This window comes from Peromyscus leucopus, chromosome 1 (assembly GCF_004664715.2).
Source record: "Peromyscus leucopus breed LL Stock chromosome 1, UCI_PerLeu_2.1, whole genome shotgun sequence".
Taxonomy (NCBI): Eukaryota; Metazoa; Chordata; class Mammalia; order Rodentia; family Cricetidae; genus Peromyscus; species Peromyscus leucopus.
In genome coordinates this window covers 10444730-10457385 of record NC_051063.1, presented here as the reverse complement: position 1 = coordinate 10457385, position 12656 = coordinate 10444730, and the positions used below count along the sequence as shown (strand labels likewise).

General features: G+C 34.9%; 1 protein-coding gene across 4 annotated transcripts in view; it reads left to right on the top strand.

Annotated features, from left to right (window-relative positions):
* Vps13a (vacuolar protein sorting 13 homolog A) overlaps positions 1-12656 on the top strand; it is a 221886-nt gene that overhangs the window by 21024 nt on the left and 188206 nt on the right. For all 4 annotated transcript variants that reach the window (XM_028874876.2, XM_028874875.2, XM_028874877.2 and 1 more), the window contains exons 2-5: positions 3567-3610; positions 4903-4945; positions 7388-7483; positions 7719-7820. In XM_028874876.2, coding sequence (XP_028730709.1) covers positions 3567-3610; positions 4903-4945; positions 7388-7483; positions 7719-7820 — 285 coding nt within the window. The remainder of the gene's footprint in view (positions 1-3566; positions 3611-4902; positions 4946-7387; positions 7484-7718; positions 7821-12656) is intronic.

The window sequence follows — 12656 nt, the reverse complement described above, 5'->3', positions numbered from 1 at the left end:
CACAATACTCCAGTCCCTGGTACCAACTTCTGTCTTAGTCAGTGTTCTATTGCTGTGAAGAGACACTATGACCATGGCAAGTCTTATAAGGGAAAACATTTAATTGGGGCTGTCTTTTACAGTTTGAGGTCTAGTTCATTGTCATGGCAGGAAGCATGGTAGCATGCAGACAGACATGGTGCTGGAAAGGTAGCTGAGAGTTCTACATTTGGATCACCAGGCAGCAGGAAGAGCAACACCACTCCCTAATGACCAAGCATTCAAATATATGAACCTATGGGGTCACATAAGTGATAACTGTGGACCTATGGTTAGTGTAGAAATGAGTATTTTTATGTTGATTAGACTCTTTAATTTGTGAAATCATCTCTTTTTTTAGATATAAAGTATTAGATATAAAAATTTAGATATAAAATATTGACATGGGATTGAATTCTAGGATACCCATTTGATGTTTGCTAAAGAATTGCATGATGTTTGCATAGAAAACTCATGATACATTTAGTTGTAGAGGCTTATATGTTGAATGCAAGAAAAAAACTTTTTGAGCCTTTTGGTGTTATCTGTCTTGTTCTAACTATTTTCTATTTGTTGGACCTGTTTCTTAAAAAGAAAAGTTTTCTGCCTTCTCAGGTTTTCATTGAGCATTTCATATACATTTTATATTTTCTTGCATATTAATTATATTTTAAAAATTGTCTTATATATAGCTGAAAGTTTTTCTGTGTGCCGCCCAGTCTGCAGCTGTTCAGATCCAAGTAAACACACAAAGGCCTATATTAATTAAAACTACTCGGCCATTAGTTCAGGCTCACTCACTATTGACTAGCTCTTAGACTTAAACTCAGCCCATTTCTGTTAATCTATATGTCACTACGTGTTCCGTGCCATTACATGCTGCCATTACATGCTGCTTCCTGGATGGTGGATTGGCATCTCCTGACTCAGCCTTCCTCTTCTCAGAATTCTCCTTGTCTGCTTATCCCTCCTATACTTCCTGCCTGGCTACTGGCCAATCAGCGTTTTATTTATCAACCAATCAGAGCAACACATATTCATAGCGTACAGAACATCCCTCAGCACTTAAGATGTAGCACGAATCTTAAAAGGTCTTACTAATAAAAATAAACTGGAGCCAGGTATTGGGGTGAATGCTGGAAGATCAGAGAAGCAGAACAAGCCGCAGCCACCTCACCTTGCCAATTCCTCAGCTGATCCTGTTTCCTCAGACTGGAAGCCTCTGAGTCCTCATCCAGAATAGATCTCAGCTGAACTGCTGCTCAAAACTTAAAAGCTTAACTAGACCTAGTTCCTGATTTTAATGCCTTATGTACCTTTCTGCCATCACTTCCTGGGATTAAAGGCGTGAGTCACCATGCCTGGCTGTTTCCAGTGTGGCTTTAAATTCACAGAGATCTGGATGGATTCTCTGCCTCTGGAATGCTAGGAGTAAAGGTGTGTGCTACCACTGCCTAACCTCTATGTTTAATATTATGGCTGTTCTGTTTTCTGACTCCCAGATAAGTTTATCGGGGTGCACAATATATCAACCACACTTAGAGTTTGTAGTATTCACTTAAATCTAGTCTAAGTCCTTTCAGATGACACTTTAAGGCTTCATGGGTAACAGACAATACAATTTCTTTTAGAAAATTGTGCTTTCATTGCACCTGCAGAGTGAGCCAGTGCATTGTTACTGTTAATGTTCAGAACAAACAACTTTCCATTCGCTTATTTAAGAACAATAAAAATAAAATATTTGATTTTATCCTCATTACTTCTTTAATTTTCCATTTCTCTTACCCCACCCACTTTTTTAGCATTTCCTTTAAATGAGTCTACTAGCAGCATTTCCTGTTAATTTTTATTCATCTGGGAGTTTTCAGTTTTCTTTCAGATCCCTGCCCCATTTGAAAAATTACAGAGATGCAATATATATATATATATATATATACACACTATATATAGTATATATATAGTATATATATACTATATATAGATACAGTATATAGTGTATGTACTATATATGTGTATGTATATATATAGTATATGCATTATATAGGGAAAAGAATGCACACATATGCTTTTGTTTCCTTCCTTCCTTATTTTATTTTATTTTTTGGAGGCATCTCACATAAAGCTCTGGCTGTCCTGAAACTTACTATGTTAGGCAGGGTGGCTTAAAGATACAGAGTTCACCTTGACTCTGCCTCCCAAGTACTGGGATCAAAGGTATATTCCACCATACTAGTCTCAATATTTATGTCCTTAACAATCTTACATATATATATATATATATATATATATATATATATATATATATATATATACCTCAGTGTCACTAAATTCACAATGTGTTACAGCATTCAAAACCATCTACTTGTACAAGTCAAACGTATCCATTAAGCAGTAATAACTCATACTCTGCTATCTATTTGCCCTGTTTTTTACTGGCTTCTTTCATTAAACAATGTGTCCTTACAGTTTTTCTATGTTGTAGCATGAATTCAAATCATTTTAAAAAATGAATAATATTATCCCCGCCCGTGAGAGAGAGAGAGAGAGAGAGAGAGAGAGAGAGAGAGAGAGAGAGTGTGTGTGTGTGTGTGTGTGTGTGTGTGTGTGTGTGTGTGTGATTTTTTTTTCTTCCATCTGTTGATGAATAGGTGAGTTGCTCTTTTGGAATAATACTGCTATGAATGCGACTATTTCTCTTTTCATCCATGTTTTCAGATACATTGGTTATATGCCTAGATGTGGATTTGCTGAATCATATTCCCTACTTGTCTTTGTGTTTTGATTATCAGCTTAGAATTTTTTTCCTATGATTTTGATTTTTAACTTAATGTGTGCACTTAAGAGTTAGAGACAGTCTCTAACAGCATATTATTGGACATTGCTTATCTATTCACTAGACTCCACTCTGCCAATTTATGTCTGTTGCAGAGTGCTTGAGCCCAGGGAGTTGTGCATGTTGAGCAAGTGCTCTACCACTAAACTCTGTCTCAGCCTTTACTATTTTGAGTCTGGTTCTCACTGTGTATCTTACTGGTCTTGTACTTGCTGTTTATTGGTACCTCAGCTTCTGGCCTACAAAGTGCTCGATTTACAGATGTTTGCTCCCTGCTAACCTGTTTGTGTTTAATTAAAGTGATAGAGAGTAAATTTGTGTTTTCATTTTACTATTACATTCTATGTCACAGCATTGTGTGAGTTCATGTTGTGTATATGTGTGTGTGTGCGCGCGCGCGCGCGCGCGCATGTGCGCGCACGCTCAGAGAACAGAAGAGGGTATCAGGCATCCTTCCCTATTGCTTTCTGCCATTTTTCTCTTGAATATCATGGAGTCTGGAGGTATGGAGTGTTTTTCATCTAGGCTGGTGGTGGGCAAGAGATTCTCCCGTCAGACTTCTTAGACTGTACAGAAGAATGAACATGCTAGTAAAAATCAATTTTATTTTCTGTTATTACAATTATTTTTCTCTGGTATTGTATTTAAAATGAAGTATATTTAAAAATGAAATACAGTTGAATATATTGTTTTCTTTTTCTTTTTTGTTTTTAAGGCTCTGTGGCCCTCAAGAATCTTCAAATTAAAGAAAATGCATTGGTAGGTCTTACCTATGAAACTTTACATGAGTATATTTAAATACACTCATACCTAATTTAACATGCCACCTTAAATTTACTTATCTATAAAAAAAATTTGAAAGCTATTTTCATAAAATAGGAACTTTGCAACATAGATCTAAATTCTTAAAGATAGAAACTGACAGTGTAGTTTTGTTTTGTTTTTGTTTTCATTTCCAGGATATCTGTCATGAAGATTTTTTTCTTGTGTTTTTCTCTATTATTTTCCTTTATTAAAAAATTTTCTATTCACTTTACATACCAATCACAAATCCCACCTCTTCCCTCTTCCCACCCCCCAGCCTTCCCTCCCAAGCCACCCCCATCCCCACATTTTCCAAATCAAGGTCTCCCATGGGGAGTCAGCAGAGCCTGGCACACTCACAGGTCCAAGCTCACTCTCCGCTTTGCCAACACTGTGCAAGTTGTCACACCATAGGCACTGGGCTCCAAAAAGCCTGCCCTTGCACTAGGGATGGATCCCGATCGCCCTGCCTAGGTATCCCCTAAACAGTTCGAGCTAAACAACTGTCTCCTGTATCCAGAGGGCCTAGTCTAGTCCTATGGGGCTCCATAGCTATTAGTCCACAGTTCATGGGAATGTTTTCCTCTAAACCAGTGGTCTCAACTTTCCTAATGCTGTGACCCTTTAATACAGTTCTTCATGTTGTAGTGACCCCCAACCATAAAATTATTTTCATTGCTACTTAGTACTGTAATTTTATGTTATGAATCATAATGTAAACACGTGATATTTTGAATGTTTTTAGGTGACTCCTGTGAAAAGGTGTTCAACTCCCAAAGGGGTCGTGACCCCCAGGTTAAGAACCACTACTCTATAAAGTTTTAGATTTTCTGTTTAGTTTTGATTCATGTTGAGTTTTACATATGATATAGTACAGAGACTCAACTTCCTATTTTTACTATTGGCTATCCACGTTCCTCAGCACCAGTTATTGTAAGAGCTGTTCTTTTCCTAAAGACAAAGAAATAGTTTTGAAATTATTATTATTATGTAAAATGCCAGTTTTGTGAAATGAATTATTAATTTCTATAAAAAGCTATCTGTTCAGTATTACTTAAGTATATGCCTAGCCATTTACTTTGAAAAGAGAGGCTTTCTGTAAATAAACCATTAAATTTAAGTGAATGCTGAAGATAAAAAGAGTATGCAAGGTAATTAAAATACCCATAAGTGATTTTAGGAAGAAAATAATTATCCTTATATGGATTTATTATTATTATTATTTACAAATTTACTTTTCTTTATAGAGTGAACTGGATGTACCATTCAAAGTTAAGGTTGGTCATATAGGTAAGCCATATTTACCACTGGAATATTCTCCTTGTTGGCCATGCAACCTAAGTAATTAAACTATTATTGCTGTAATGTAATCTTCCTAATGTTTATGAGCATTAATTTAAAATATAATATTTGTGTGTTTTTGTTTATGTAGAACTTAGTTGTATAACTTAAAAATATTGTGGGTAAATGTACTACTTGAACAGTAATTGCTCATTTTAGTAGGTCTTAAAGTTGAGTTGAGAGTCAAAGCAGGAACTGTATTAGTTTCTATATTTCTGATTAGTTATGTTTGCTAATATGTAATAAGTACAAGATACATAACATAAAGGGTTTTGATCATCCAAACACTAGCTATCAATGAAAATCAAACCTTGATTGTGCTGTAGAAATTGTTTCAGGTTTCTTACTCTAGAAAATAAAGTGCTTTTTGTTTGTTTTCAATTATTTTACCCATGTTTGTAATTCATTAAAGTATGAATTTTAATTAAGTACAATATGAACTTAAAGCAGTTCATGTGTTGGTAGATCAGAAACAAAATAAATGTAAGAATTTAACATGTTTAATAAAGTTGTCTCTTAGGATTCTTAGTTTATGCTGTTGTGCATTTATTTAAATGTCATAAAGGTTGATTGAGATCATAATGTCTTAAATTGAATCTTACTGTCTGTCTGTCTCTTCCTATAGTAGAATTTATATAGTGTTACTGAAGCTGTGATAATGTCTGAAAAATAGACATTCTCAAAGCTTACATAAAAATTTTATGATGATAGTCTTTACAATTTTGTATATTGTACTTACAGTTGTTATTAGACCATATACCACAGGAAATTTTTATTTGACATTTTTAGAATCTATATTCTGTCTTGTTCCTGTAAAGACAGTTTAGCATAAGTAAGAATTAGAAAATACCACAAGATATTTCCCTTCTGACATCTTAATTATTGCATGTTTCTGATAGTTTGGATTGGTAATTTTTTTTGGATGTAAATTTTCATAATCTAAGTTGATTTGACTTCATTTACTTCTTTACTGTAACACAATCTGAGGAATACATAGTTGGGTGGAATAATCTTTTTATTATATTGTAAAACAGTCTTATAATAAATTTCTTGTATGTTGCTTTTAGACATTGGCCAGAAGTCACTTTAATTTTACACTGATTATAGTTGAATCTCAGTGTATGTCAATGTAACCTCAATTCAAGAAAAATTTAAAAATATACCAGGAGTACTGAGTTTCACTAGTTACTTTTCTCATTGCTATGACAAAGTGCCTGATACAAGCAACTGAAGGAACGGCTTATTTGGTTCTGCTTGAGGGTGCAGTTCATCATCATGGGGAAGGGATGGCAGCAAGTGAGGTGGCTTGTCATATTTTGTCTGTAGTCAGGAAGGAGAGAGAAATGCTGGTGCCAGCTCTTTCTTTTTGTTATTCAGTGTGGGACTTTAGCCTCTGAGATTGTATTGCTCACCTTCAGAATAGGTCTTTCATCTTCTGTTAAGCCTCTTTAGAAATGTCCTCATGGGTACTTCTAGTTTCATAGGTTATTGTAAATCCTGTCACATTGACAATGAGTATTAATCATCACAGGATTGATCCCAGCACGGTTGTACAAAACTATATAAAAACAAGTATTGTAGAATGAAACTTTTCTGTGTCCTGCTTGGCCAGCAGCAGCTTATAAAATGGTCACTCAGAGGCTTAATATTAATTACAAACTTTTTGGTCTATGTCTCAGGCTTATTGCTAGCTAGCTCTAACATCTTAAATTAACTTGTTTCTATTAATTTTTATTTTGCCATGTGGCCACAGCATTACCAGTCTGTTGGCATCTTGTTTCTTGGGCACCTAGACGGTGTCTGCCCTGACTCCACCCTTCTTCTCTCTGTATCTCTGCTTGGATTTTTCTCCTGGCTCTTATCCTGCCTTACAATAGGCCAAAGTAGCTTTATTTGTTAACCAGTGGGAGTAACACATAGTCATAGCATACAGAAAGACCATCGCACAGCAAAGTATTTTATATTTGTACACACATATAAGAAGAGTAGATAGACCCATTTTCTTTAAAGGTTGCCTTCTTTTATTTTTCCTTTTTAAAAAATGACAATAAGTTAATTTTCAGATACTAGAAAGTTCACTAGACAAACAGAATCTACTAAGGTATTATTTGTTTACTTTTCACATAGTTTCTGACATTCTTTTATTTGTATATGTTTCTTTTATTGTGTTTTCACCACTTAGTATATTTCATGATGTATTTGTTGAATGAAAAAGTACCCATTTTAAATGAGTTATATAGATGTAGTCAATTTTATAGGACTGTATGGGCTCCCTGACACTATTGCTTGTTTTACTGATTTTTCAAAGATTTCTTCTAAAGCTTTATAGAAAGTAGATTGGTAGATGTATGTTTAATGAACAGTATTCTTGTCTTCATTATTTTAATGTAGGTAGTCTTAAACTTAAAATTCCATGGAAAAACCTTTATACTCAACCAGTTGAAGCTGTTTTGGAAGAAATCTATTTACTGATAGTGCCTTCTTCTAGTAAGTCATTTATAATTTATAATTTATTCTTATTTTTAGATAGAAAAATCTTTATATAATTTTATTCCAAGTACTTTTGGTGAAGATAATTTAGGATTTTAATTTGGGATTTGTAGATTTCAAATAGAATTGTTTTTTTCTTGTTTAGATCACACTAAATTTTATTTGAATTAGTGATTATTTTCAAGTATATTTAAATTTAAGGTAATTGAAATTTTTTTCATGTTTTCTGTAGGAATAAAATATGATCCCATCAAAGAAGAAAAGCAACTAATGGAAGCAAAGCAACAGGAACTAAAAAGAATAGAAGAAGCAAAACAGAAAGTAGTTGATCAAGGTAAAATACCAGTAAACAGTGATAATAAAGATGTAGATATTGTAACAGAATAGTTTTCTACTAGATGTACTGAGGTTATGGGTTTTTGTTTGTTTTGTTTTTGTTTTTGTTTGTTTTTTCAAGATAGGGTTTCTTTGTATAGCCTTGGCTGTCCTTGGAACTAACTCAGTAGATCAGGCTGGCCTCTAACTCAGAAGAGATCTTCATGCCTCTGCTTCCTAAGTGCTGGGATTAAAGGCATGCAACACCATTGCCTGGCTCTGAGATTATGTTACAAGCAGGAAATCATGTTATTACCTGGAAAGGTATATGGTTTGTTTGTTTTGTTATGTTTGCTGAAATTACCTTGCAGAAATTTAAGGCAAATAATGGTTTCTAGTGGGGTAAAGTCATTTTTTAATATTAGCAAGTTTATCAAGTATATCTTCTTATCTTTCTAGACTTTGCCTTTGTAGCCCCCTTATATCTATTATCTTCTCTTGAATATACTTAGTTCTTTACCATGCACTGATTTGTATTGTTTTTTGGTGGTGAGAAAAGGGTAGTTTTCTTTTTTTTTAAATGAGAAAAAAATCTTGCTGTGTGGCCCAGCCTTGCCTGGAATCTACTTTGTAGCCCAGGTTGCCCTTGAATTCATGGTCTTTTTGTCTTTTCTTTCTTAGTGCTGGGGTTGTAGGTGTCTTCCTTCCTATCTTTTTTTTTTTTTAAATGAAAAATAAACTCCATAATACATGTTTTACCTTGTGGCAAACATTAATAGAAATGTAACACAAGCTGTGGGAATATCACATGTAATTCTACTTTCTTGTCATATTTCCTTCATAGTCTGTGTAGTCATTTATCTCTTCTGTAATTGTCCCTTTCCTAAGTCTGCCAGGCCTTTTCCTTTAAAAATTATTTTGTCAAAATAATACATATACATAGATTTAAAAGTAAAATAGTACTATAGGACTTATACTTTATAATAACAAAGTCTGCACTAATCCCTTTACCCATTCCCTAGAGAAATACCATATTGCTGAATAAGATGTTCACAGTTTCATTAAGTTAAGCTTATGTTACATGTTCATACTTCCTTTGATGTTGGACTATGACAATTGACCAAATGATATGATTCTAACAAAATATATTTTAATATATTTAATATATATATTAATATATATTTTAATATATATATACATACACACACACGTGTGTGTGTGTGTGTGTGTGTGTGTGAGAGAGAGAGAGAGAGAGAGAGAGAGAGAGAGAGAGAGAGAGAGAGAGAGAGAGAACAGACAGACAGGGTCTTACTGTATATCTCTGGCTGTATTGCCACCTGGGGCACCAGCCTCCAGACAGCCCAGGGCTTGAAAGGAATCCAGTGTTGGTGTACACTAGACTTTTCTATCTAAGGAGTTAGGGAAAAAGATACTCACATGCTATCTTGATGGTTTCCTTCTTTATTCTCTCTTCTTCCTCTCTTCCTTTGCAGCTTATATACCCCAATAAAGTCTTTCAGGCAATAAAGGAATTACAATGTAGTTACATTCCATTTTTCAAGTGAATGATTATAGTGAATATAGGAAAAAACATGTTTTTCATCTCCCTTACATGATTTAAAACAGAGTCATTCCAATAACCCATATACAATACATCTAAGTAACTTATTACAGATTAATAGAACATGAGCAAGCAAGGAGCATTTTTTCTCAGCCAACTATTTTGTTGGCAGGCTACATATTGGAGTTACAAAGAAAGAATCAATCACTGTTATCTATCTTGAAAGGTAATCTTGTAAGAAATTTTAAAGGAGTCACAAACCTAAACTTTTATACAGAAAAACAGTTAGCTGAACTTTGAATCCTCAGGATATGTACCCATTTATCAATTGTTTCTTGTATCAGAAAATTGAAATCAGGAATGGGTGCAAGGAATTAATCATGACCTTTGATTATCCACCAGACCTAGCAAGGCAAGTATGTCAGCTAGGAACAGTTGGGCTGTTCTGTATTTTTGACTCTAGCCTAATGAATCTATAACTCAGCTATGTGTCCTTGTGAACTTTAGATTGTTTTCTGGGGTTATTCATCTTAAAACTATTATCAAAGAATCTGGTCTAACCTGAAGTTATTTTGAATGTTTGTTTCAGCTAATGGTGCACACCGAAACTTGAGATTGCATCTTTTCAGCATAAAGAGAATTAGGGCCAGCTTGGCTCCTATGGACTCAATTGTTTTCCTTAATCATTAACTTGAATGGTGATCTAAAGCAGCTCTTTAGGTGAAGCTCGTAGGCCTTAGCTGTAAAACTCATAGGCCTTAATGGTGTAACATTTCCCCGTATTTATTTTTATTCATCAAAACTCTGTATAAGCTACCATTATTATTATCATCATCAATTAGATAGTATAACCTAGGGATGAATCATTTTCATGACAACCCACAGATAAGGATGTCCAGTAAAATGGGATGTTTCCATGAGATAAACACACTACATTACAGGCAGTGGGGATTTCCTCACACCCATTCATACCATGCCAGATACCAGAGAAAGATGACCACAGCAAACATGTAAAGGCACAGCACAAGCAAAAGACATTCCAGGGTCTGTGGTCTTGTGACCTTGCTTAACCGAGGTTAACCTATCAGAGAGTTCCCTTGTGGTGGGAACCTTGAACTTCAATTGCTACCTGTTGCTCCTCTGATGTGGCCACCATCATGGCTGGTCTGCATCTTATATAGATTTGCTTGCCTTTGCCTCTTGAGTGCTGGGATTAAAGTTGTGTGCCACCTTGTGTGGCAAATAAAATTTTAAAAGCCATAACTTTGTTATTTATTTAGTGAGTGAATACAGATGTGAAGCCTTTTAATTACTTCTGTCTCTGTGTAGGCTCATCCTGTTCCCTATGTACTGTTTATCAGATTTTGGAGCCTGTTAGGTCTGTTTTACCTGTGATAAACTCTTACATGTTCAGTAGGCTGAAGAACAAAGGATAGTTTCTTAGCCATTGGGCTGGGAAAGGGTGGAGTCCTACACATTTGACTGCTTATTATATGTATTTTAAACCAATTCCTTTTTAAATTTAAATTTTATGTGTGGGGTATTTTGTCTGCCTGTATGTCTGTGCATGATTTGCATGCGTGGTGCCTGCCTATGTCAGAAGATTGAATCATATCCTCTGCAACTACAATTACAGACAGTTGTGAGCTAACATGGGTTTGGGCATTGAATTTGGGGACTTTGGAAAAGCATAGTGGTCTTAACTAATTCTTGTAACACCCCCCTCTTCTGTTAAGGATGCTCCCTGATTGCTGTTTCTGTTCTGTGTGATTTCAGATTCAGGAATCGTTCAGAATCCTGGGTTTAAATCCTTACCTTATGATTCAATGACAGCACCATCCTGGGTTGTTTAGGATTCAAGTTTCTTCTTCAGCTTGTCTGAAGCCATCTGTTTTTTTGTTGCTTTTCCCCAAGTCTTTTACCTTGTGGCTTTGGGGTTTACCTGGTTTTTTGATTTTTTTCATTTACATTCCTTTATTTTGCTTTAATGAGGTCCTAACTGAAAAAGGGAAATGCACGCAATATAAACCATGTTTAATGAGAACTTATTTGTTCTTAGGTCCAAAATACTAATATATACAATTCACTGGTGACACCTTGTTACCAGGATGAAGTTTTAAGTGCTTCAACAAGATAGATTAAAAGCTCATGCTGGAGTGCTGTCTACTTTCCCTCCTTCATAACTGGCTCCAAATCCTATTGCATTCTTTTTCCTAGCCATATTGACTTCTTGGTTATATTCTAAATGTGTCAGTTCTCCCCACTCTGCATTTTACTTTTTCCTTGTTCAATATTGTTTTGAAAGTTCTCAACATTAGGGTAACAGTTAAATATTTTAGGATGTGAAGAGATTCTCTGCAGCAATAGTATAGAATGAGAAGATTGAGTTTTAAGGAAACCTGTCATCTAATGATTAAGTAGAGGAGAAAGACACACAAAAGACCATCAAAAAGGATAGGTAGATAATAGGAGGAAAGTTGAAGTTTATGGTTTCATGGGAAAGAGGCTATATTAAGAAGCAAATAATATACCAGACCCCGATGGGATATCAGTAAAGATGATGATTATCACTTTATTTTTGACATTTGGGTCATTGGTTACCTTAAAAATAGTTAGAATCAAGTGATGGTGACAGAGGAGTTATCTTCTATAGCTTTACTTCTAAAATTGAAGGCAAGGTCTGCCCGAAATAGAGAGCTGTGGAGTGTTTTTAAGCTTTGAGAGAATGGATGGAAGTGATACATAGTTCATGTATGAAATTTTCCAATAAATCAATGTATAAAACAAAGACTTTAAACATCATTTCCATATGTTCCACACCTTCCTTCTGCTCTTCTTATGTTGCTTCTACTCCCTCTCAAATTCATGACCACCTCTTAATTATCATCATCATCATCATTATTAGTGTATGTGTTTGTGTGTACATGTGTATATATATAAATTCAACCTGCTGAATCCTTTTAGTGTTTCTCTGATGTACATGTGTTGAGGGCTGACTTCTTGAGAATGGATAACCTTTCATGAGGCTTGTCCCTGGAAAAGGCTGATTATCCCTTTCTTACCAGGCATTTTTTTGTCTGTAACTCTTCATCTGTGGGTAGGACCTTCTGAATTTTCCCCTGTCCATGTTGTTGACACATTAATTGGTGTTGTCATTGTGCAGGTTTTGTTTAGGCGACCATATTGTTATGATTTTTATGGCTGCAGTATTTGACGTTTATAGAAGACACTGTCTCCTGGCAGATATCCTTGTCCTCTGGACCTTACAATCCGGTTATAAAATTTAATACCAAT